The 27,670-nt window shown below is 39.2% G+C and overlaps 1 protein-coding gene across 1 annotated transcript in view; it reads left to right on the forward strand.

Annotated features, from left to right (window-relative positions):
• The first annotated feature begins 3,838 nt into the window (after positions 1–3,838).
• The window catches only part of lhx6a (LIM homeobox 6a), a 30,648-nt gene continuing 6,816 nt past the window's right edge, over positions 3,839–27,670 (forward strand). The window contains exons 1-3 of the mRNA XM_066651365.1: positions 3,839–3,916; positions 8,803–8,961; positions 10,484–10,605. Of these exons, the coding sequence (XP_066507462.1) occupies positions 3,839–3,916; positions 8,803–8,961; positions 10,484–10,605 (359 nt within the window). The remainder of the gene's footprint in view (positions 3,917–8,802; positions 8,962–10,483; positions 10,606–27,670) is intronic.

Genomic DNA, 27,670 nt, shown 5'->3' on the forward strand with positions numbered 1-27,670 from the left:
TAGTATTTTGCTAGTGTTTTGAACTGATATTTAATGTATTTATTGTATTTTAGAAGAGCGGGATGTTTAGAAGACTCAAAATAATGTGTTGTATTTATTTTACTGCAGTTAATATACTGTAATAAATGAATATATATTAAAAAAATGATGTAGACGATCTCTAATCTGCAGTTGGTGAATATCCCTTTTCAATTTAATTAAAAAAACATGAATATATTTACATTTTTTAAATATATTTAAATAAAAAAGTAGGCCTACAGTTATTAATAACTCAAAATGATATTTATTTCCGGCGTGACCCTGTTGTTGTGATTTTAAACACAAGAGCAGGGTCCAGCTTGGTCACTTGAGTCTGGCCGTTTACGCTGGGAGCTCAGTGTTATGTCCAGGACTGAGCTCACGACGTTTTATCCTTAAGATGTATAGGAATTTGTTACTGTGCTGTAGGCTTGAACAACCTTGCTGTAGTTGCTAGGAGAGCGAGCAGATCTATGGGCGAAGCATGGGTAGTAATTTGTGATTCTCTAAAGGGTTCCTGGAGGCATTAGATCTTGTGTTTATTCCACTGTAGGGAACATAGGCTTTAAAAAATTGTCTGCAGTCCTGACAATGGCAGGAGTGGGTCAATATTCCTATCTTCTACACAGATCTGAAGCGTGGTCCATGTGAGGGGCCTCTGGGTGGTCTCTCTGAGGGTTAATGTAGGGTTAATAACATGCTGCTGCTGCATTAATCAGAAGAATAACAATATGATTGGCACATGAATCACTTCAGGTTGACCCAGAATTCCTCACCCAAGGATTTTTCATCATTTTGTCCTAAAGTTTGCAGACACCTTTTTATTCAGAGTTGTCAGTCGCTTCTAGAAGTTGGAACATGGCTGTGAGGATTTGATGAGTTCTGGATCACAAATTGAACTCCCACTCACCCTGAAACTATTGAATGGAGCATCATCACTCCAGAGAACACAGTTCCACTGCTCCACACACTGCAGGGAGGTTTCTTTTCTCTTTTTTTTTCACCTCTCTAGCCGACACTTGGCACTGAGCATGGAGACCTTAGGTTTGTGTGGCTGCTCCAATGTCCCGTTCTGTTCCTCAGTGCTTTTCCATGGAGTTGAAGCTGTGTCAGCAGTGGGTGCACCTTGAAGGAGCTGAGCTCACTAAGCTGAACTGGTGGTTTTGGAAATAGCCCATCAGCCATAACATTAAAGCCGTACACACATTGTCCAGTTCACCAGTGATGTGGTGGTGGTGGTGGTGTTTAGAAACAAGGAGCTCATTTTAATAATATGGTCTTTTGCAAATACATTTCTGCACATTAATACTGGGAAAACATATATATTACATATATAAAAACGTGTTATATTTTACAGTAGGTTAAATACACACTGATTGTGCAGTATGATGTGTAGATTAGCATGTGTTAGCTGCCGAGTGTGTTAAATATCCTTCATGTAGAAATTCAGCCACGTTTGATTGGGAATATATTTTGTATATTGTCCGTGTATGAGTTCTCATTATCGCAGCTATTACGTGTAGAAATAAAGGGAATAAGTGTAGCCCCCAATCCGAAGGTGGAAGGTGGGGGTTTAAACGTCGTCCCGTTCCTGAACCGCACAATGGGGACCGTTAATAACGGGTTTGAGCCGCTGAGGAAAAAAGCCCGCGAAAGCGGCACGGCGGCGTTAAAATGAGATGCTAATGAACATTTTGACCCAAATGAGTTTATAAAGCGAGGAGGTTACTGGGTGGTAGTTATTACACATTAAACCACAGTTTAATCAGAGACCACACCAACAGCAGCCTGACGCAGATCAGCCAATTAATAATAATAATAATAGTAATAATAATAATAATAACAGTAATAATAATTTAATTTTAATTTTAATTATGAGTTTTTATTATTAGTAGTGGTATCAATGTGCTTTTATTAGGTCTAAGACATTTAATCTGTAAACAAGTAGTAATAAAAATCAAACACGTTGAGCCTACGTTACAGTTTAATTACACTGTAAATACCTATATATATAAATAAAACAAAAATGTAACAACACATAGATTTTACATTTATTTACCGTATAATCAACTTTAATGGCAAAAGTCTATATATATTTTATTATTCTTCAGTATAATTTACTGATATAGTCCAATGATCTTCTTACACAATATGCCCTCAGACGAAGATGTTTATGATGTTGTTGTGATGTTCCTGATGAGGACACAATATCAGCGCTTTTTATAGCATCACCTCAGAGATTAGCGCCTCGTCAGAGCGAGTGTTTGTTAAGGTTTCTGTGGGAAACACACAGCTACAGTTTAACGAACACATGAAAGAGTTGACGTTTCGCTCGACGATTTCGGCGTTATTAGCTTCATAATAATAATACAGACTACATTCGCAGCAAAAAAAAAAAGTAGTTCTGGTCTGGTTCTTTATAGGATATAGACTGGATTATTTATTTATTTAGGGAAGAGTTTACACCAGGTTGGCCACCGTATACTCACAGATACAAAACCTTAGTCAGGTGGAAATACCCTATGTACCATAATCCACTGCCATTGTTTTATATATTCATTTAAACGAATGAATGGATTCTATGCACATAGTCAGGCTTGTTTTATTATTATTATTATTATTATTATTATTAGTGTAAATCATTATGATATTTAAGACATTTTTTCTCCCTAAATTACATTTGAATATAAATGTTCCTGTATCTCTGAGGACACGTTTAAGACGTTATTTCTGTCTTCGATAAACAGAAACTGTACAGGTTCTCTGTTCACGGTTCTCCGTCAGAGCAATTTCCTTTAGTACAGAACCCATGAAGAAGTGTGTTTTTACTCGTTGTGTTGTGTTGTGTCAAGAGAAAAGGACGTGTTTTTGGTTCACTATTGGTATAGACACAACGGTCTTAATCCAGTTAAAATGGACCTTGATTTAGCCTTAATACCTTCATTTTCCCTGATAAAGGGGCATTTCAACTAAAGCTTATAAACAATTAATATAAAATAGACCTGTGGCTCATAACGGGCTCCGTGACCGAATAAACATTAGTCGTTAATTCTTACGCATTTATTTATATGCTTTTACTTACGTTTCGTTTCTTTCTTCAGTGCATTTCATTTCTCCACAAAAACAAACTTGTACTTTTTATTTCTCCACAAAACAATCCCTTTTTACGTATTCTTCCAAATCGAGACATTCCTTAATAAACGGGAGAAATGAATGCACTTAAGTTTCAGTTTCATGCCAAAGCTCAGTGATGCATCGAAGCAAACCTCTTCTTCATAAAGATAGTATATATTTTAGGTCCAGTTTTGAACTGAATTTCACTCCGTGCGTAAAGCTGCTTCTCCGCCCGCACTGACGCGGTCCCACCCTCACACGCGAAAAGAGAAGGAGAGCGAAAAAGAAAAGGAAAAAAAGAGAAAGAAATGCCTACCAGCCCCTCCATCTCATGCACTTCCTGCAGTCAGCAATTCCAGCCCTCTGGAAAAAAGAAAGAAAGAAGGAAAGAAAGAAGGACAAGGTAGAGCACCACAGAGGTTTATTTTCCTCCACCGGCTCCAGCAGAGCTCGCGGAGCTACTCCTCAAGCCGGACACACCGCTCCAAACCTGGGCTTTAAGAACCGCTTCTGGAGCCCGGAAAGTTCCAGGGAGAAACATGCGGCAGAGCGGGAGGAGAGGACTGCCAACTGCAGGAGAAACTCAAGCAGACTTTTGATGACATTCTGATTTTTTTATTTATCAGTTTGATCAGTTCTGGAAGAGTGGGATCATCTGTGATGTAGGAATTCCTACAGACGCCCTGCTCTTCTTCTGGACCTTTTCATGTTCTGGAAAAATGAGCTTCTGGCTCCGCTGCTGGAGGGAAAACAGTCTGTGTCCGAGGAAATCTCCTCTAAACAGGTACGAGACCAACAGCCCAGCAGCGCCAGTCCCTGCAATACAGACCTAACAGAGGATGGTTCCTCCGCAACAGACACGACAGCTAAGAGTAGTGCTACAGGTCTGAAGAGCTGCTTTACGAGCACTGAACACTCCTTTACCTCAGCTTCAGCCATTCACTTTTATTAACACTTTACAATACAAAGGAATGGAGAACTAGAACATCACACCTTCATTAACTCCAGTTAAAACAGAGCTAATATAATAAAAATGTACTGCTACATCACAGCCACTTAGCAAATCAAAATAAACTGCTACATAACTTTGAACTGTTTTTAAACTCACGTTACTTCAATACATAAGACTATTTCTTTTCTTTTTGCTATTAATACTTATTTACTTTAACTAACTCTGTCAAATAACTCTTAAAATAAAGATCCTGATAGAGCACAGCTGTTTTAGCACTGTGGATTAACACTAATGTTCACCAATACAAACCAAAATAGAAATGATGCTAATGCAGTACTTTGCAGATGCAGAACTTCAGTATAAACCCATAGAGAAGATGTTAATGCATGTTTGAATTTGAGGGAAAAACGTGCCAGACTTAAAGAACTAGCATTTAACATCACTTGGGCTAACCTGCTAGAACTAATAATCTGAGCTGGGTTTTCCAAAAGCATCAAACTAATAAACAAATAAAGTGGTAGAGTGAGCATCACGCTGAACTCTCTCTCTCTCTCTCTCTCTGATAAGGGCCCTGAATTGTAGGGTTAAGGTCAGCTAGCCATGTACTTCAGTTTTCAATCCAAAGGGATATAAAATAAAATGATATTAAACAGTACTCCCGCTGAATTAAGTCAAACAGCTACCAATACAGCTATCAATATTGAACTGCACCATTTCTAATGCCTCAGTACATCTCAGTGATAACTAGCATTACCTGCACTGCTGCTAACCTGCTAGCGCTAAAACTTATCTGCGTTTAGCGTTACGGCTAGTCAGCCGTGTTACACTTGAAGCACTGCAGCTAAAGCATAGTTTACTTCAGTTTACTGCTCTTATACAGCAACACAGTTCAATCCAATACAAACTAATACAGAATTATTATTTTTAGCAATGTAGCTTCGTTATCTCCAGTACAAACTAATAGCCTACATATCATTAACCCGCTCTGCTAAAAGGTCTAGAATATTCGTTTTAATTTAATTAACGTCCAGAGAACAAATATTAGCTAAGAGCTAATGCTGATCTGCTCATAGTTAGCCGTTATTTTCCTGCTTTATATTAACGCTCATAAAAGTCAGTGCAAACGCCTAGAGCTCGTAGTGACTACAATAACATTTGCGTTTAATTCAACCCAGAGAAGTACTTAACAGACATATAGTCACTGAATACTAATTTACTAATTGAAATCTACACAATATGCGAGAGAAATCTGTCAGGCCTCTGCTGTGTCTTTAGTCACTCATTTCTAATAGAACTGCTCCAAAACAGTCACTGAACCTCATTACAGTCAGTCAGTCTTAAACTTGTATCTTAGACTTTCTCTTTCTCTCTCTCTCTTTCTCTCTCTCTCTCTCTCCCTCTCTCTCTCCACATTGCCTCAGAGCCCAGTTTTAGTGTGAGGTTAGAACCTCTGCTGGTTTTTCCCCTCAGTCTCAGGCTCATGAACAGAATCAGGTTTTAATTGCTGCCATTAAAAAGAGAAATCAAATTTGCAGCAAAAAAATGGGAAAGATTGAAGTGTGTGTGTGTGTGGGTGTGGGTGTGTGTGGGGGGGGTGGACCGTGGCTCTTTTTGTCTGATTGACAGCTGGAATTGACACTCTGGGCTCCTCTTATTGGAGCTATTTGTAATTGCAGGTAGTTTGTTATTTTTTATTTCTTTTTTTGTCTACATCTTTTCATCTCTCTCTCTCTCTCTCGGATTGCGTGGAAATGCGATTATCCCAAAGAGGCATTGGGGGTTAAGTGTGTAAGTGTGTGTTGGAGGGGAGAAGGAGGAGGAGGGGGGGGGTGAGATGAGATGAGATGAGGGGAATGAAAGAAAGAATGAAAGAGAGAGAGAGAGAGAGAGAGAGAGAGAGAGAGAGAGAGAGAGAGGGAGAAAGAGAGTGTGTAAGAGGGAGAGAGGAGAAGAAGAAGCAGAAACTGATGTGGCTTGATGATCCGCGCGCAGTGACAAGCGTGTTTTTGAGAAGCCTTTATTGTTTTGAGGCGCTATAAAGCCGTGCGCCATGGACTCACCAGCTCCAATCCTGTGGCTTTTTTTCTAGGTGATCTGCGCCCACACACACACAGACATACACGCACGCACGCACACACACACACACACACACACACACGCACGCACACACACACGCACGCTCACGGTCTGCAGCTGGGAGCGCGGGACGCAGAGGAAACTGGACATGGTAAGAGCTGATGGACCACATTTTGCATGCGTGAGTGAATGCTCCTTCTTTACGTTTTTTTGGCGCTGTGTTTAGCCCATGTTCATCTATATGTTTGTAGCAGCTGTCTGATGAAAAACAAGGCTCTATTTTATGTTCATTTTACTTTCTCCGTTCCTCTTTCCTTCAGGGCTTTGCGTTTTCCCTTCACTCATTTTCAGTCTCTCATACTTTCTCTGCACTTCTTTTTTTCCTGCGCGGTTTTCGCGGTGTGCACAGAAACTCCCACGTGATTTATGAACTCGTGCAGTTTTATGTTTGACTTTTACAGTCGTAATGTCAAACTCCAGGACTGCGAGTGTAATTTAAGCCGTTTAACAACAAACAACATTTTTTATTCTCGTAAAAACCCGTACAGAAGGTTGATTTGCGCTTTTTTTCGCTAACAGAGTGTCAGCCCGTGTGCGGAAATATTTCTCCTAAATTCTATAAAATGCTGCGATTCACTCCGTAAATCTTCTGTTTATTTTTTTCACGCGTCATTTCCTTTTGCCCTAAACCTGCTCCGATCTGTTGAGTGTATTTTATATTGTTTTATAATATGCATATTGTTCAGTGTCTAGTGGATACTGTGTAATATACAATGAATATAGGTGACAGTGTGTAGTGTACTCTGTATAGTGTGTAGTGTGTACATTTGCTAATTGAAAATTGTCGTTATTTATGGGTTAATATATATATTCCTTATTATTTCGTCGTGCAAATTTTTCAGTTTTTTTTCAGGAGATATTTATTTCCGCGGTTAAACGCTGTCTGACGTAGGTAGAGAAGGTACATGTTTTAATTTGTGTTTAATAAAGGTGTAAATGTATAATACAAGTCTTTCAAACTCTAGTTGTGTCTTCTCTAAATATGTCACTACATTATCTCTCTCTCTCTCTCTCTCTCTCTCTCTCTCTGTATCTATCTCTGTATCTCGTTTATTATTATTATTATTATTATTATTATTATTTGTTTTTAGAAAAAACAAAATAAAAGTCCAGGTTTCAAAATGGAGCATACAATCAAATATAGAATTATTTATAATTGTTTTAATTTAATTTAATTTAATGTATAATTTAATGATGTCCTCCCCTAAGTAAAACATTTAAGAGACGTTACACAGTGATTAGAAACTGACTAGAAACGGGGTGTTCTTCTGCGAATTTGCGTTGGTGGGTCCCTGAGAGTAAATCTGTTTGAAAAGAGTGAGGGTCAAGAACTTTGTTTTAAACATCCTCCATATTAAAAAATAAATAAAATTAAAAATCCTGTCAAAATGTTTCCCTGAAAGTGCATCTAAAAGTGTCCATGAAAAGACACGAGTATCTTTCCTGTGTCCTGCAGTGAGGCGACCTGCAGTCTGCACTCTTTTTTTAATCTTAGAAAAATAACTTAAAGCTGTTTTGTTAAATGCTAGAAAGGGGCTCGTTGCATCACTCCAGCCCTCACCCTCACCACAGCCCTAAATTATTAACTGAGCTCACAGTCACTGCCTCATCTGTTGTGTAGTTGTGTTTTAATGAAGGCCACGATAAGAACATCACAGATCTGCAGCTTTATTCCCTCTCTCTCTCTCGGGAGGCTGTCAGATGAGCAGATTATTCTCATGTCATTTCTGCTCCTGTTTGTTTTAAGGCATGTCTATTTTTCCTCAGCTACTTTGCGTGAAGTTAATCATCTTCCAGACGGATTTCGTGTTTCTGTGCGTCTATTACTTCAGACCTATTATAAAATCCAAGAGTTCAGGCAAGAGTTGCATTTGAATGTAATTAAATACATTAAGTGTTATTTAATTTAAAGCCATTTCTTTTACCATTTAATTTAAAAATAAATAATTATTTACATTTAATTTAGGGCGCTCCACGAAGTTCGTTCGGTTTCTGTAATAATGATCATTTTATTATTAAAGTAATTGTTGCTGATGTGATCTTTTCTCTTCGTTAATTAATTCATCAGCTGTAAATGCCAAACGAGCGCGAGACTCTTAATTATTTTATATATTTTTTCATTTATCTGTTGACGTTTTTTTTTTTTGGGGGGGGTGACTTTTATTATTTTTTAATCACAGATATCAACATTTATTTCGGTTTTTAAATCTGTGTTAATGTCCGTGTACTCCCTCTGTGTAATTATTATTAAAACGCCTGTGTGATGCCGTGGATCCTTGGTTTAACGACATGTTTATTTTATCTTTGTTTAGAAGTAAATAAATATCTTTAGAACTATGTTTATAATAAATGCATGTTTATTTACCGAATGTAAAAAATGGAGGGGGGATGAACATAAAACGTAGCCTGTGTTTTTTCAGATTTGATCCATTTTGTTTTACAAAACATGCTTTTGCACAGAACTGTGTACATTCATGTGTGTATGTGTAGACAATGTGTGTGTGGGGTGTATTTTGTAGGTTTAAATGTTGAACTTCAGTTGTAAATGTATTTATTGATGTATAAAACTGTTTTGTGTGCAGTCCCGTAGTGAGAGCGAGAGTCAGAGGGAGCCCCCCCACTCCCCTTCCCCCTCTCCCTCCCCCTCCCCATCCTCTCCTCCCTCCAGCACCTCCTCCTCCTCGTGCAGGAACGTGTGCGCGAGCTGCGGACTCCACATCCTCGACAGATACCTGCTCAAGGTAAAAAATAAATAAATAAATAAAAAAAACCTGAATAACGTCATCAATCTAAACAATTACCTATACAACGTCATCAATATAAATAATCTGAATAACGTCATCAATCTAATCAATCACCCATACATTATCATCTTAATAGCATAATCAATAACATCAATCTGATCAATTTAATCAATCATCCATTTAAACCCCTAATTTAATCCAGCAACTGTTTATCCTCATACGTCTAATAAACCACTCGTTTTATCATCTATTACTCAATCGTCATATGAACTCATCGATTTAATCAATTACCCGTTCATTCACATCAGTCTTATCAATCACTTGTTTAACCAGATCAAAGTAAGAACAAATGAGTTTACTGCATAAGCACAAAATGTGTTGTTTCCTATTGGACAGTGCTAATTGTGGCTAAAGCTATCAGGCTAACGGAGGACTTCTGGGGCTGTTCCACACAGCGGGAGTTTATCTGAATTTACTTAAATCTAAAATAAAGCCTGTCCGATAGGAAAAGAGCTGAGATTCCTCTTGGACAGTCCTCAGTACAGAGTTTATCCCTGCGCAACGGAAAAGTCCCCGGATGCACGAGTTAGCTTGATAACTTAAGGCCAGAGTTGACGGTTGTCCAATGAAATATATCTAAAAAAATACACATTACCTTTTAAGAGTGATTTGTGCAGTATTCAACAAACTTGTTATTCTGCTTTTATTCCGCTGTTACTTTTCCACTTTTATTCTGCATTCTCACAGCGGAAGTTAAGCGAGATGAGAATGTACGTTTTGTGAAGATTCTAAATAGTTTTAATTGTGTTCTTTGCTTCCACTCTGCTTAGATTGCTTCGTTCTCTCTCTCTCTCTCTCTCTCTCTCTCTCTCTCTATGTGTGTGTGTTAAAAACAAAAAAACAAAAAAAGCCGCATTGTTTATATTTTTGATTGATATTACATTTTTTATTTAGATATTACTGGACTAACTGGATGCTGCTTAAAATAAAGTAAAATAAAATAAATAAAAAAATAAAAAAATTAAAAAAAAATAAATTAAATATATAAAAAAATAATTTCAAATTACCCAACACAAAACAAATGGAAATAAAATTATATTAAATATTATTACACAGCATAACATTTAACTACATTCAGCAGCAAAAATAATATATAAAATAAAATCACAAAATATGGAATAAATTTAAATAAAGTTTCATTCATTTTTTAAAACGAAACTTAAGAATAAAAAAAAATCAGCGCTAAAACGATATGAAAAATCGGAAGAATTTTCTAACGGGGAAGAGAGCAAGATTTTATTAATATAATATAATATAATATAATATAATATAATAATGGCCTGAGGACACTGGTGCGGAAGCGTATTATTTTTAGTAATTATATTAATAGATGTATTATTAGTTTTTTTTATTAATATTTTAATTATAAAAAAGAGTTATATTTATTTTATATTTAGAAGCTTGCTGTTATTATTTATTACAGTGTTGTTTTTTGTTTATTTGTTTTCTTGGCGCTCAGGTGAATAACCTGATCTGGCACGTGCGCTGTCTGGAGTGCTCTGTGTGCAGGACGTCGTTACGTCAGCACAGCAGCTGCTACATCAAGAACAAGGAGATCTTCTGTAAAATGGATTATTTCAGGTAGGGTAAGTTTTTTACTGCATTTAAAACACGCAGTGGAACGGTGTTAAACGTGTTATTTTGACACTGGCGCTTCTGGAAGACTTTGGGACTTCGGGAAGAACGTCTTTCTCCCTGCGCTCGTGTCAGGCTTTGTTTTAGTCTTGTGTTTAGTCTCGGTTTAATCCTTCAGTGGATGGAGATATGTATAATACACACTTTATATATATATAGAGAGAGTACCTGGACGCTCCTGAATCTACTAAAATGCTGTTGGGGAAGTGTGTGGTGTTGTGCTACAGCCGTGCATTAACTCTTTCGTTAGGTTTGGTAAAAGTGGACTGCATTGTACAGTCCAGTGCAACACAAACACAGATGTTTGCATGATTTAATGCTGTTTATTAGCTGAATTTAAAATATTTAAATAAAATAAAATAATAAAATATGGCATTTGCAGATGTTACTTTTATTAACGTTAAGCACATTATCAGAGTGAGTGAAATATTCTATTAAAATAATGCTGCATTGACTTTTCCTGATTTGACTTGACAGTGTTTTTCAGTGTTAGACTCAGCACATAAAGAGAAACTGTGCATTAAAACATGCAAAAGCAAATGTCCTGTAGATCACCCCTGCTCAAATAAAATGCTGATTTAAGAAACACTAAGTTAGTTTATATGGAAGGACTAGCTTTAATATGATCAGAGCCTTGTCTGTTATTGTGTCTATAAAGAGAGGTGCTTATAGGTCCATTCTGATGCAGAAGATGTTTCTCTGAAGGTTGTGCAGAGACAGAATTCTTGCGGCTGTCGCTGCATAAACAGCTGGATTTTTACTGTTTATCTGTCTGCTGCAGATTGTGGCCTTGCTCATTGTGCTGCTGGAAAAAAAAAAACCCTGGTGTTTGTGTTGCTGTTGTTGTGGTGAGGACTAAAGCTGAGTCCTTGCTTGCTCTGTAAATGGGAGCAGCGCTGATGGGGGAATGGAGGTCCTTGCTCTTCCTCGTATGTGGAGGAATGAAGTTATAGGAAGCATGATCAGTGCCGATACGGAGAAGGAATATCTCATAGCTTTAATAACGTGGATAAACCTTGTTTGTTTAGTAACGTATTGCATTTTTAACATGAAAAAGAAAGTGTGTAAAAGGATAAACATAATATAATAATATTCTAAACAGGGTGTGTCCTAATAAGAATGAATCATTTCTGTTGATTTTTATCTAATATATTCATAGTAGTGCAAAACATGTCTGCATCAATACACAGTTATTATATAAATATCAGAGTCCCATAAAAGACATTGCGTTGCTGGTAAAGGATCACTCAACTGTCTTATAGTCTGACTTCAATGGCATTGGCCATCAGTATTATCAGTGTTATCATCAGTATGACATAATGTAGACTACGTAGACTCAGTAGAAATACTCATCTGACAATATCTACATAAACACCCCATTTGTTCCTAGTATCAGTTTGACATAAAGGAGAACGAGTGTCCTAATAGTAGTTGCTTATATAGCTTTCTTATTATGTGCTTTAGTTAAGTGGAAAATGCCTCAAAAATGGCATACAAAACCCTGCCTTAATATCAAGACGCAAACATGTAGCAGCACATTTCTAATTGCTATGTAAGTTAATGTTAAGACGTGTATTTCTTCGTATAATAGATAGTAATAATGTGATAAAAGGGGTAAAGGTGATAAGTGTTGTGGTGTTTTGCTGTCTCTGGTGTAGTATGTTGAGTGTTGACTGAAGTGTGTGTGTGTGTGTGTGGTAGAGTTCAGGATGTGAGGGTGTGATTGCAGGGCACTCAGAGACGCTTCTGAAAAGCAGGAGGATATTGGCCTGCCTTCATTGGCCTGGGTTCATTCACGGTGGTGTGTGTGTGTGTGTGTTTTTGTATTCTGTCAAGCCGTTTCGTTCGAGGAGGACGTTTGTTTTCTGCTTTAGGGGCCAATAATCTGAAGTGCTGCTTCACATGATGGGGGTCTCAACGCTGGGGTCTCGGGGCCTCTCTGGACACATCTGTGCAGATGTGAAAGGCAGAAGTGTTGGGGCGGATGGCAGGAGTCACAGGGCCGGAGGTTTTTTTGTCTCAGGGCTTTTTGTTTCCGGATGCCAGTCCCCATTGGATCTAAACGCTGCTCTGTTTCTTCACGGAAGATGTTTTTGTGTCAAACCCAAGCGGCAAATATCCGTCTCTCCTGAAGGATACATGGGAAAAGGGAAAGCAGCAATTTTCCCTCTGTGTGTAAATACAAATTAAACGCTATCAGTAAAGTGTTTACAGAGATAACAGTGTGTCTGAGATAGCATTGTGTCTCCAGAGGGCTGTGGGTCATCTGATAACTTCTGTCTTCAGTCTTTAGAAAGTACAGTGTTTTCAGGCTCGCTCTACTCAGTGCTGTGCAAAAGTCAGAGACCATCCTTCATTTATCGTACGGCCAGTCAAAACAGCCCTTAAGTATAAGATATTCATTTTTTCAGCATCAGGATAAAAAGCAGAACACATACAACAGCAAATTACACACCGATTACACACAGCTCCGAAACTAAATCTAACATCAACATTTGCAGCATTAAGTGTAGCCACCCTTTGCTTCCTTTCTGTTTAAGAGACTTATCGACTTCCTGCTTTTCAATTAAAAAACTCTGCAGGGACATTTGACCTCTTCTGCACATTTCAGACTGAGACATTGGTTGTGTTTTCTGAAGCAATTCCAAACACATTCAGTGACGTTAAAGGCTGAGCAGCAGCTCTATGAAAGTGTCACACAAATAAATACAGTGGAGTTTGAGTTCCTAACTTGTGTTTATTGATAGTCAGAAAACATGTTATTTCTTACTAATTGAAGGAATAAGGTTTAAAAGACCGTTGGTCCCCGCCCCCAACGGTGTTCGGAAACTCTAATAGGCGTCTTGCCTGTGACGTAGATGGTGGACAACAACTCTAGAAGCTGCACTTAATTTAATGCAAAAATGACGAAAAGGTGTGTTGTTTTTGGCTGCAATCATTCAATGTACAGTGGGACATCTGTGAACAAATGGCCCAAAGATCCCAAAATATCCAGAAAATGGACTAAATTTGTCCACTTTAAACGGGCACTTTGGAAAGAACCATCCGCTCACTCCGTTATCTGTAGCTCATTTCACTGGCGCTTTTCCAACAATATGGACATGTAAGGACACCAACGAAAGGTGTTCAAGAGCCTCTGTAACATGGAGGTAAACAGGGTAAGGACACTCACTTCGCCTGTTTTAGTTGGTGTTAGTTAACGTTAGCTTGACTCGCTAAACTCGGTGGCTCAGATTATACTCGGCTACGTAGCTGCATTACGGAGGTTTCTAGTGTCGGATGAATTCGAGTTCGACTTCGATCACATTTACAAGAATAACGGTGCCTCTACATTTGAGTTTAGCTTATTGCTAGGCTATTGTCATGAATAATGTTGGTTATTTAGCTAGATACTGTCATAACAGTCAGTCATAACGGTGTTTTACCGCGGCGTTGTTCCGCTGTTGTCCACCAGTGACGTCACGGTCGCGTTCAAGAATTTCCGTAGAGAGCTCGGGTTTTTCCGTCAATTTAATAAAATTGTCAGTTTTAAAGCAAATTAAGCTGCTATTTTCATTGTAATTCATACTTATATCTGTCAGTAACTACAATAATGTGAAATATTCATGGAGGTCCATTAAGTGGTGCTTAGCCTTTAAGGTGTGGGCTTTCGGGGGTTGCAAATTTTTTTTTATTTAAGTAGCAGCTTCTTCACCACTCCACATTCTTTCAGACCCACAGTTGTTGAGTTGTTCTGGATTTTGATTTCCTCTCTCTCTCTCACACAGATGAAAGTTTAATGGGGATCGTTTAGCGCTCTACATTTTGTGTGGATGTTAGAAGTCCCACATGCTTTATATCTTTTATTCATTTACTAACTCCCGTTTTGGAAAATGCTCTTTTTTTACTTCGGCATTTCCTACTAATCTCGCATCTAATCTTCTTAGAAATGTTTTCTGAAAATGAATAATGTCGGCTTAATGGTCATGTTGACTGGAAATGTAATGAATGAACGGTTGTCTCCGACTCTGCACTGTACCGTGTACGCAGCCTGTTTTCACATTTATTTGTTTATAGACTTTCAGCAGCATTTGACCATATGTTAATATAAGAAGCATGCTGAATATTTAACAAAGATTTGTTTAGCGTGTCGTACAAAAGAGAAAAGGCAAATTTGTCCTCGAGACATATTTTGTTTTCAAGGAAAAAAACATACGTTTTGAGTTGAAGTAATTAAAGCAGCCAGTTTGAAATGCTAATGCTGTCATTACCAAACTGAACTCATGAAAGTTGTTATTTGCTAATTGCTGGTTCCCACACAGTTGAGCAGGCCTGGTCATTCCTTTTCTGTTTTCTCTCTCTCTCTTTATATATATATTTATATATAACAGCTATATATTAGCTGTTATTCATTGTATGGGGGGCCTTGTGTGTCTTAGCATCATGGGAACATTACCAGAGGCTAAACTGTGATTGACTGTGTAAGCTATCCGTGTAGACAAGGCAAAAACAGGGCAGTAATAGCTTCAAGTTGTCAAGGCGTCAGGAGTGCGGTAACCAAGTAAAGCTAGTGGTAAGAGGTTTGTTTGTGAGGTTTGTCCACGGGAAGTAAAAACCTTATTGCAGTGTATCTTCATCTTCATCTTGTGATGGATAGATTAAACTGTGTATAAATCCAGGGCACTTAAAAAAAAAATCTTGGAAAATGGAATTTCCCTCAGACTTAGGAAATAAGAGTTTGATGTGGTGTGTAAACACTGTTAAAGACATTGTTTCGAAAAGTACCATTCACTCCCGGGCCGTACGTTCCACTGATGGAAACCAAGCCCCACACACGTCTCATAGTGAATTGTTGTATGTTGTTTAAAAACAAAAAAAAAAGCAACTGATTCAAGGTGAAGTTATAAGCAGCGTTTCAACCCTCGGCTGCTGCTTTGAAGGAGATGCGATGAAGGGCAGGCAATCATTCTCATTTGCATACATCAGTCTTGAAGGTTGCAGTAAGTAAAACTGCTTGGGATAAAGAGAGGATGAAATGGTAATGTAAAAATAAATTGTAACTATTTTTTGGTCCTAAATACAAACAAAGATTGTACGGCAATATTGGGGCCCTTTAATAAAAACGTAACATTGTCTTTGCCTTGAATTTTGTCGTAGAAAAGCTGCATTCGCCAGAGTAGAAACAGTTTTGTTGGTGTGATTTGCCAGACCTGTCTTAAGTGAATGATTCGGTGGTTTGGAATGGTTCTAAGAGCTTTTTCTCTCTCATTATATTGGTGGCAAATCAGATTTTAAAACATTTCTTGGTAAAAAGCGCACTTATAGAGCTTGGCTCTCATGTAAACACAGAGAGAAACTTGTTACAGCGCGGCCGTGCCGAGATTTATAATTAGCACAGTCCGAGATGGCCGTTGTGAGCATGATTCGGTTCTATATGTTGCATTCATATAGAGGGCTCTCTGTGTGTGCAGTGGACTCGAAAAAATCAGAGCCGGCCACTGAGAAATACCTCCATCGTCACTGGAGCGATGAGGGGGACAAGAGCCGGTTTTAATAAAAGCATAGAGATCATTTGTTTATTAATGAGGTGAGCGATCACAAACATGTAAAGCATTAAAGGACCAATGTTGTATATATTTCTATATATTATTCTATTAAATCCATTGTATTGTCATCTACAGATTATTACACACTTAAGAATGGCCCCAACAGTTTGAACTGAAGTCTTGGAAGTTATTGAATAATGAGCCTTAGTAGGTAATAAGCATGGGTTAATTTTATGTTCGTTATATAAGACTCTTCCAATAGCCTTTCTGCATTGTGCCTCATTAAAAGATCAGTGCGAGCTGAAGTACGTCTTTGAAGTTCACTGTGTAACTGCTGCAGACTGAATACACACTTATAACTCAGCCATTTTAATGTCCGAGTAGAAACCGTGAATTTTTCCTATTTTTGTAAACCCACGACAGGAGGAAATATCGTTAACTCTTACCTCAACCTCAACCTCAACCTCAGATCTGATCCTAACAGAAACACCTTCTCTTACATCCCCCTAGGTTCTAGATACTTCACAGTTAATGAGATACAAATGTAAAAATACTGGGTAATTAATTTATATTCATTTATATTAACAGTGTAATGAAAGCATGCAGTTATTAGTAACAATTTCTAGATATTAAGCATGTGTTAATGTAGTTAACTGTATTTTTAATTAGGATTCTAGTTGTCATGTTCCTTTCACACTGGATTAGCTCAGTTCATCTAGAATTGGACGTGTCGTTGTAAAGCACTGCACCATGTCACACACAAAAATATACAATGCAGTTTACCACAAATAACGTGTAGTAAATACTTTTCCATGAACCACCGAGGAGCTCTGAGATTAAAGAGTGCGGGGTGAATGCCTGTAGACCTGGAGGTTCTGCCTTGTGGAGGTTGCAGTTTAGCATCATATCATCAGGTTTACAAATGCGAGCCTCAGTTGACTCCAGTCGTCTGTCATTAGGAGTGACTGCAGGGAATGGAAATGATTTACTGCACACCGCAGTGAAGCACAATTCGTGTTAGCGTTAGCTTCACAGAGAGCGACTGGTAACCTGGCAGCATGAGGCCGGAGCAGCGTCTAAACTCATCTGCGTTTAATCTGAAACTAAAATGACAAGCAAGCGGCCCCTCGGGTCTGCGGCAGGAGACTGGGAGCTGGGATTGTGTAAGAGAGGCAGGCTGAATATTTTCCATTATAATGTCATACATTTATCCCCGGCCTCACTGATCTCCTGCCTCCTAAAATCACCAGTGTCAAATTAACACCTACATCACACGCTGGAGGCTGCTGTGACTCTGAGTTGGAGGATGCTGTAATTGTACTGAAGCCACAGGAATGAAAAAACAAAGTCTACTTAAAGGTGCAATAGGTCATTTGTACTGCAGTGGAATGGTTATTCTTATTTGAACATTTTTGAATTAATTGAAACCCAGTTTTGAATGAACTAGATTAAAAGTTGTAAATTAAGTCTAGTGCAGAATCTCTGATAGTTTCAGACCATCGTGTAGAAAAGTGGCCGTTCCGTAACATGAAGAGGAACGACTGATGGATCCTTTAAGTTTCCTGCTGTTGACGTTAAGAGCCCAGGTGTGTCCTCTTGAGTTTTCTCATGGAGATCTCGGTCTAAGTCTCACGATGGATTCTCTGAGATAATAACGTGCACGATGCAATTTCTCCTGAAGAGCTTTTGGAGCATCAGTACTGAGCTCTCAGTGAGGAGCTTTTGAGCAATAAGACTGTCCTCTGATATGTTGGATGTGTGAAGCAGAGCTAAGTGTTTTCCCTCTTGGAGCAGAACCTGTGTTTGGAAAGGAGGGAAAAAGCGGCAGGAGATGTATGTCGTTTTTTGTGTCAGTCTCTCATCTGCGGCAGACTGACAGCTGCTCTAATCGAGCGTAATTGCAGGAAATCAGAGTGGGTTTCTCTGGAGGGGGCTGGAAGGGGACTAAGGGAATGAGGCAGAGCTGAGGCTGTACCTACACCATGTTGGGCTCAGTAAAATAAAAAAAATAAAAACAACAAAACAGCAGCCTCAGAAAGTGATTGGAGGGCCACACAGGATGAGAGAGAAAGAGAGAGAGAGAGACAGAGACAGAGGGAGAGACTAATTAGAGAAGCCCAGAAAGAGGACAGAAGGCCGGAGGGAACTGAGAAGACTGCAGGGAGTTTTCAGGGAGTTATAAATAAAAAAAATCTAAAAGCCATTTAAGATATGAATATATATGTATCATATGTTATTAATTATAATGGCTTCATAATTCAGTACAAATTAATTTATTCATTTTTAAAATGTTGGATTGAACGGTAACTGTAACTAATGCAAATTAATTACTGTACGCTTCCAGTGTAGTATAATATCATCATTGTCCAATGAAAAACGTGTCTCCATTTTTGTCAGTGTTGAGTTTACGGCATCATTTGAACACTTTAATGATGAATGAACCAATAGAAATGCTCCAGTGACGATAAGCTGTTCCTAATGAAATTATCGTACACTTTTAAACACGTTCTGAAGGATACAGTATTTACACAAGGGACCCCATTGTAGAAATGGAGCTGGGACAGGAAGTGACATGCTCAGAAAGCCCTCTCTTCTCCCTGCTGCACTTTAGAGGCACACAGAGGTGACCAGGCCTCAGAGCTGATATGATGTGGAGAGGAATTTCAGTGTAAGCAAGCATGGGAACGTCTACTTTCCATCGATGCCTATCTTTGTAAGAAAGAGGCCAAAAAGCGCTAGGTAAAGTGCTTTTAAACGAACCTTTCAGACGATGTTTGTCATTTTTAAGAAGCAGTTGTATATGGAGAAAATTTCTCGTTCCATAATCCTGTTTTTAAACGTCCTGAAAACACACACAAATAAATTCCAAGTGGCTCCAAATCCTAGGTGCTCTGAACTCTCTTTGAGAATTGTGTCGGTGAAATCCGAGAGCAAACAGTGCCCCGTCAGGAGCAGATTTGTTCTAGATTAGAGAACAGCTCCACAGCAGATCAGGACTAATCCCGCGGCCGCCTTCCTTTCTACTTCAGTCCCAGAGGTGCTCTAGTGTGGAGTTTGGGCCTGGTGGTGGTGGTGGTGGTGGTGGGGGGGGGGAGGGCATTGCTATGAGGCTTCTGGACTTTCCCCTGGCGAGTTACAATCTGCAGGACAAAAGCAAATCCAGGACAAACACCAGGAAACATACATTTTCTCCTTATTACTGCATGTTGCAAGGTATTTTTCTTGTAGGCAAGATGCCGTGAAGAGATTTCAGCAGGGTTCCACCTCTCTTTTCCAAACAATCTTTTGAAATGCATCATTACGCAGATGTTGTATTCTTTGTCTGAAATGGCGCTGTCAGAATCTGGTTGGGTAAAGTACACAAAAGTGGCTTCTCAAACCTGCGTTTGCTTTCAGGTTTATTGTACGTAGCTGGATTGAGCGAATACAAAGTAAGCAGGACTTTCACAGAATCAAACCTCTTTCAAAACTCTTTAGGTGACTGTACTGTTAAATTGTTACAGACAGGGGAGCATTTAGGCCCAGAATTAACAGGAGTGGTTTTTTGGCATGTTTTGCTCTTGCCTATGTGTATATTCTTGAAGACAGTACATTGGTTGCCAAATAAACTATTAGGTCACTTCCACATACACCAGTATAAATACTATACATACATTCACCATGCCAGTATTGAATTGCTTGTTTAGATGTTGTTTGGCAATGAATACAAGCCACTGCTACATCTTAAACAGAGCTCTAGTCAGGGACGGTCGTGTCCCAATTGAAGCCCTAGTTCTGTACGCGCTCAGTCAAAGTGAGTGATCTATTTAGGTCACAGTCTAGAGTTACTGGAAAACTGGGATGCTCAGGCCTATTGGAAAACTTTAGTAGCATAGCAGCAACTGCTAACCGCCTGGCAAACATATGACAATACCCTAACCTAATTATCGCTGCACATTATACTGTGGTGTATGCGTCCAAGATGGACACCATAGTGCTTTTTATTGAACAGGCAGCCCGTAACCATAACTCTGTATAAAAAACAACCAGCACTCACCCACTCATCAGAATGTGTGGTGAGAGGGGTTAAAACCACAAGGTTAATTGTACGAGGATGTTACACACACACACACACACCAAACGACCGCACAAGCAAACTCCATCGACACACATTCACGACAACAGCAAATGAAGTGGTGCACTGGGCTGGCTGCAAGGCCCAGTCTCTTTAACTACACACCGATGCGTGGGGACGGTAACGGACGGGCTGCTTGGTGAATCTTCGGTCATTATAATTACGTTTTTGTTTGGTTTTGTGTTGCTGACTACACTTCAAATACATTTATATGATGAAATACTTGTTAGAATGTTTGTTAAACGACTCACGCTCGTGGCTGGAGCCTGTTTACACCAGCTAGGACCAATCTGAGACATGCACATTGTCAATTTTTAATGTAGTTTTCTATATTATGTGAACACAGGACCTGTGCATTACATTGTGTGTAAATTTCATGAAGAACGGACAAATGGAAAAGGTTTAAAACAGTTTGGAATAAAAGCCTTGCAAAGTTTCCATTTTGGAGATACATGGGTTTTTTTGGAGGGGGGGGGGGGGCTGCTTAAAAAAGCCTGTCCCTTGATTGGGAAACGCTAGACTCCAGCTTTGTTCAGAGCTTACTCTGAAGCTCTCTAGAGTAGCATGATGTCATTTTGAGTGGACAAGCCCCCCTGTCAGTGCCCTCCCCGCCAGGGGCCCTCTGCCTGGGATCCAGCGAGTCGAGGCTAGTGTCATCATTCCTCTGGACGAGGAACCGGAGCCAAATCAGTCAGTTTGATATCCCACATTTCTCGGCGGTCGGAGGAGGTGGTGTACGACATTCTGTTTACACAAGCGCTCCGTGTGCCAGAGGTGTGGTGGTGATATGTGTGTGTATGTGTGTGTGGTGATGGGGGGATGGGGTGGGGTGAATGAGAATGTTTTTTTCCTTGGCCATCTGCAGAGCATTAGTCTCAGACACTGCGCCAAAAGCCGCACTGACCCTCTCTCTCTCTCTCTCTCTCCGCCAGAACCCTAAAACTTGGTCACCATGTGATGTTTTTGGGGCAGTTTAGTCCAGTCCCGTCAAAATAACACCTGCTTCGGCTGACCACAGCTCTGCTCCCGTGCTTCTAAAGCACACTGGTTTTGACAGGTTCACGTCAATAAAAATCAAAGTCACTATTTTTTTATGCCATTCAGAAATATCAGCTCTCTCCAGCATCATGAGAACATTTAACTGGGAGAAAACACAGCTGAGGTTTCAACAGTCATTCTGATGCTAATAGGTGATAAGAACCAGGGGTCACAATGTCAACACAAATATAGCCGTGTTGAACCCCAAGTGCCATCTAAACAAGTATATATTTACATTTATTACATCTTAAAAATTTAAATATGAAGGAAGTTTGAAAAAGTTTGGGACATTGGTGGAATTTCCATTTAGAACAGTCTTGAAGGTCTTAACCTGAGAGAAAAAAGAGTGCAGTGGATGGATCTGGAAAAACAGAGGCCTTAACACATCCAGTGTACTCCAGCTGGAACAGACTGGACTCTGCTGTGTTTGCTAGCAGGAATAACATTCACCGAACCTGCTGGTCTCAGTTGGATCATTTCTCTGGTGTCCTGTCACAACCACTGTCATCGCCTGGCACTTATTCACAAATGCAGACCCGGCTGAGCTGGGGTATAACGCTGAAAAACAAGCTTCACATAACAATTATGAAACCAATTTGAAATCCACTCAAAGTTAATAAACAAAGTGTATTATAACATAATTTATAGACATGGTTTAAACAGCTTCCAACACATGGAGAAGTTAACTGTATAGAAAAATGAGGACTGTTCTCGCTGTGCAACGCCTGAATGTTCTGCTCTCAGTATAGACACTGATTTGAAGATGCTCCTTCCATACTGTTAGAGCTGTTATATTATTTTAAACAATGTATTTTATTTTAAAATCTTTTATTTCTGTATAGTTCATTGTCTGTTCTTCACTGGACTCTCAGCGCTGCAGTGACACTGATGTTGTGCTGGCGAGTTATTATTTGTTGTGCTTGTGAGAGTGGATCAGATACAGCAGTGCTGCTGAAGTTTTTAAAGCTCTCAGTGTCACTGCTGGACTGAGAATTGTTAACCAAACGATAACATCCAGCCGACAGTGTCCCTTGTCCACTGATGATGGGCTAGAGGTCGTCTGACGCAAACTGTGCAGCAACAGATGAACTACTGTCTCTGACTTTATATCTACAAGGTGGACCAATGAGATAAAAGTGTCTAATAGAGTGGACAGTCAGTGGGAACAGTATTCAAAAACTCCAATAGCACTGCTGTATCTGATCCACATTTATTTTTACTTTTTTGCCTAACACAGTGTTTATGACAGTGGTGGTGTTTAACAGTAAATATGACAGTAGGCTGTTGTTGTGTTTTACAGTGTTTATGACAGTATGCGTTGGTGGTGTTTCACACTGTTTATGACAGTAGGTTGTTGTGGTGTTTAACACAGTGTTTATGACAATAAGCTGTGGTGGTGTTAAACAGTGTTTAGGACAGTATACTGTTGTTGTGTTTACCAGTGTTTAATAAAGTAGGCTGTGGTGATGTTTAACACAGTGTTTTTGACAGTAGGCTGTTGTTGTGTGTAACAGTGTTTATGACAGTAGGCTGTGATGGTGTGTAACAGTGTTTATGACAGTAGGCTGTGATGGTGTTTAACAGTGTTTATGACAGTAGGCTGTGATGGCGTTTAACAGTGTTTATGACAGTAGGTCGTGCTGTTGTTTAACAGTGTTTATGACAGTAGGCTGTGATGGTGTTTAACAGTGTTTATGACAGTATGCTGTTGTTGTGTTTAGCAGTGTTTATTAAAGTAGGCTGTGGTGATGTTTAACACAGTGTTTATGACAGTAGGCTGTGGTGATGTTTAACAGTGTTTATGACAGTAGGTCGCGGTGTTGTTTAACAGTGTTTATGACAGTATGCTGTTGTTGTGTTTAACAGTGTTTATTAAAGTAGGCTGTGGTGATGTTTAACACAGTGTTTATGACAGTAGGCTGTGGTGATGTTTAACACAGTGTTTATGACAGTAGGCTGTGATGGTGTTTAACAGTTTTTAGGACAGTAGGCTGTGATGGCGTTTAACAGTTTTTAGGACAGTAGGCTGTGATGGCGTTTAACAGTTTTTAGGACAGTAGGCTGTGATGGCGTTTAACAGTGTTTATGACAGTAGGTCGCGGTGTTGTTTAACACAGTGTTTATGACAGTATGCTGTTGTTGTGTTTTAACAGCAATTATGAAAGTAGGCTGTGGTGGTGTTTAACAGTGTTTAAGACAGGACAGTACACTGTGGTGGTGTTTAACACAGTGTTTCTGACAGTATGCAGTGTTGGTATTTAACACAGTATTTATGACAGTATACTGTGGTGGTGTTTAACACAGTGTTTATGACAGCAGGCTTCCGTGGTGTTTTAACAGCAATTATGACAGTAGGCTGTGGTGGTGTTTAACACAATGTTTATGACAGTATGTTGTGGTGGTGTTTAACACAGTGTTTATGACAGTAGGCTGTGATGGCGTTTAACATTGTTTATGACAGTAGGCTGTGATGGCGTTTAACAGTGTTTATGACAGTAGGTCACGGTGTTGTTTAACAGTGTTTATGACAGTAGGCTGTGATGGCGTTTAACAGTGTTTATGACAGTAGGTCGCGGTGTTGTTTAACAGTGTTTATGACAGTATGCTGTTGTTGTGTTTAACAGTGTTTATTAAAGTAGGCTGTGGTGATGTTTAACACAGTGTTTATGACAGTAGGTTGTGGTGATGTTTAACACAGTGTTTATGACAGTAGGCTGTGATGGCGTTTAACAGTTTTTAGGACAGTAGGCTGTGATGGCGTTTAACAGTTTTTAGGACAGTAGGCTGTGATGGCGTTTAACAGTGTTTATGACAGTAGGTCGCGGTGTTGTTTAACACAGTGTTTATGACAGTATGCTGTTGTTGTGTTTTAACAGCAATTATGAAAGTAGGCTGTGGTGGTGTTTAACACAGTGTTTCTGACAGTATGCAGTGTTGGTATTTAACACAGTATTTATGACAGTATACTGTGGTGGTGTTTAACACAGTGTTCATGACAGCAGGCTTCCGTGGTGTTTTAACAGCAATTATGACAGTAGGCTGTGGTGGTGTTTAACACAATGTTTATGACAGTATGTTGTGGTGGTGTTTAACACAGTGTTTCTGACAGTATGCTGTGGTGGTGTTTAACACTGTTTATGACAGTAGGCTGTGGTGGTATTTAACACAGTGTTTATGACAGTAGGCTGTGGTGGTGTTTAACACAGTATTTATGACAGCAGGCTGTGGTGGTGCTTAACACAATGTTTATGACAGTAGGCTGTTGTGGTGTCTGACCAAATGATAACATCCAGCCGACAGTGTCCCTTGTCCACTGATGATGGGCTAGAGGTCGTCTGACGCAAACTGTGCAGCAACAGATGAGCTACTATCTCTGACTTTATATCTACAAGGTGGACCAATGAGATAAATGTGTCTAATACAGTGGACAGTCAGTGGGAACCACATTTAAAACCTCCAGCAGCACTGCTGTATCTGATCCACATTTTTCTTTTATACTTCTTTGCCTAACACAGTCTTTATGATAGTGGTGGTGTTTAACAGTAATTATGACAGTAAGCTGTTGTTGTGTTTAACACTGTTTATGACAGTAGGCTTTTGTTGTGTTTGACACAGTGTTTCTGACAGTAGGCTGTGGTGCTGTTTAACACAGTGTTTATGACAGTAGGCTGTTGTGCTGTTTAACACAGTGTTTCTGACAGTAGGCTGTGGTGGTGTTTAACACTGTTTATGACAGTAGGCTGTGGTGGTGTTTAACAAAGTATTTATGTCAGTGGGCTGTTGTGTTTAACACAGTTTTTATGACAGTGGGCTTTTGTTGTGTTTAACACAGTTTTTATGACAGTAGGCTGTGGTTGTGTTTAACACAGTGTTTATGACAGTAGGCTGTGGTTGTGTTTAACACAGTGTTTATGACAGTAGGCTGTGGTGCTGTTTAACACAGTGTTTATGACAGTAGGCTGTGGTGCTGTTTAACACAGTGTTAATGACAATGGGCTTTTGTTGTGTTTAACATAGTGTTTATGACAGTAGGCTGTGGTGCCGATTAACACAGTGTTTATGACAGTGGTGTTTAACAGTAATTATGACAGTATGTTGTGGTAATGTTTAACAGTAATTATGACAGTGTGTTGTGGTGGTGTTTAACACAATGTTTATGACAGCGGTGTTTAACAGTAATTATGACAGTGTGTTGTGGTGGTGTTTAATACAATGTTTATGACAGCGTTGTTTAACAGTAATTATGACAGTGTGTTGTGGTAGTGTTTAACAGTAATTATGACAGTGTCTTGTGGTGGTGTTTAACACAATGTATATGACAGCGGTGTTTAACAGTAATTATGACAGTATGCTGTGGTGCTGTTTAACACAGTGTTTATGACAGTGGTGTTTAACAGTAATTATGACAGTGTGTTGTGGTGGTGTTTAACACAATGTTTATGACAGCGGTGTTTAACAGTAATTATGACAGTGTGTTGTGGTGGTGTTTAACACAATGTTTATGACAGCGGTGTTTAACAGTAATTATGACAGTGTGTTGTGGTGGTGTTTAATACAATGTTTATGACAGCGTTGTTTAACAGTAATTATGACAGTATGTTGTGGTAGTGTTTAACAGTAATTATGACAGTGTCTTGTGGTGGTGTTTAACACAATGTATATGACAGCGGTGTTTAACAGTAATTATGACAGTATGCTGTGGTGCTGTTTAACACAGTGTTTATGACAGTGGTGTTTAACAGTAATTATGACAGTAGGCTCTTGTTGTGTTTAACACAGTGTTTATGACAGTATGCTGTGGTGATGTTTAACACAGTGTTTATGACAGTGGGCTTTTGTTGTGTTTAACACAGTGTTTATGACAGTAGGCTGTGGTGGTTTTTAACAGTGTTTATGACAGTAGGCTGTGGTGCTGTTTAACACAATGTTTATAAAAGTATTCTGAGGTGATGTTTAACACAGTGTTTTTGACAGTGGTATTTAACAGTAATTATGACAGTAGGCTGTTGTGGTGTTTAACACAGTGTTTATGACAGTGGTAACATTAATTATGACAGTAGGCTGTGGTGCTGTTTAACACAATGTTTATGAAAGTATTCTGAGGTGATGTTTAACACAGTGTTTATAACAGTGGTTTTGAACAGTAATTATGACAGTAGGCTCTTGTGGTGTTTAACACAGTGTTTATGACAGTAGGCTGTGTTGGTTTTTAACACAATGTTTATGACAGTGGTGTTTAACAGTAATTATGACAGTATGTTGTGGTGGTGTTTAACATTAATTATGACAGTGTGTTGTGGTGGTGTTTAACAGTAATTATGACAATTACTAATTATGTATTGGTGTTTAACACAATGTTTATGACAGTGGTGTTTAACAGTAATTATGACAGTGTGTTGTGGTGCTGTTTAACACAGTGTTTATGAAAGTAGGCGGTGGTGGTGTTTAACACAGTGTTTATGACAGTAGGCTGTTGTGGTGTTTAACACAGTGTTTATGATAGTAGGCTGTGGTGGTGTTTAACACAGTGTTTATGACAGTAGGCTGTGGTGGTGTTTAACACAGTGTTTATGGCAGTAGGCTGTGGTGGTGTTTAACACAGTGTTTATGACAGTAGGCTGTGGTGGTGTTTAACACAGTAATTATGACAGTATGCTGTGGTGGTGTTTAACACAATGTTTATGATAGTAGGCTGTGGTGGTGTTTAACACAGTGTTTATGACAGTAGGCTGTGGTGGTGTTTAACACAGTGTTTATGACAATAAGCTGTGGTGGTGTTTAACACAGTGTTTATGACAGTATGCTATGGTGGTGTTTAGCACAGTGTTTCTCACAGTAGGCTGTGGTGGTGTTTAACACAGTGTTTCTGACAGTAGGCTGTGGTGGTGTTTAACACAGTGTTTATGACAGTAGGCTGTGGTGCTGTTTAACACAGTGTTTATGACTTTATGCTGTGGTTGTGTTTAGCACAGTGTTTATGACAGTAGGCTGTGGTGGTGTTTAACACAGTATTCATAACAGTATGCTGCGGTGGTGTTTAACACAGTGTTTCTGACAGTAGGCTGTGGTGGTGTTTAACACAATGTTTATGACAGTAGGCTGTGGTGGTGTTTAACACAGTGTTTATGACAGTAGGCTGTGGTGGTGTTTAACACAATGTTTATGACAGTATGCTGTGGTGGTTTTTAACAGTGTTTATGACAGTAGGCTGTGGTGCTGTTTAACACAATGTTTATAAAAGTATTCTGAGGTGATGTTTAACACAGTGTTTTTGACAGTGGTATTTAACAGTAATTATGACAGTAGGCTGTTGTGGTGTTTAACACAGTGTTTA

This window comes from Hoplias malabaricus, chromosome 18 (genome assembly GCF_029633855.1).
Source record: "Hoplias malabaricus isolate fHopMal1 chromosome 18, fHopMal1.hap1, whole genome shotgun sequence".
Classification (NCBI taxonomy): domain Eukaryota; kingdom Metazoa; phylum Chordata; class Actinopteri; order Characiformes; family Erythrinidae; genus Hoplias; species Hoplias malabaricus.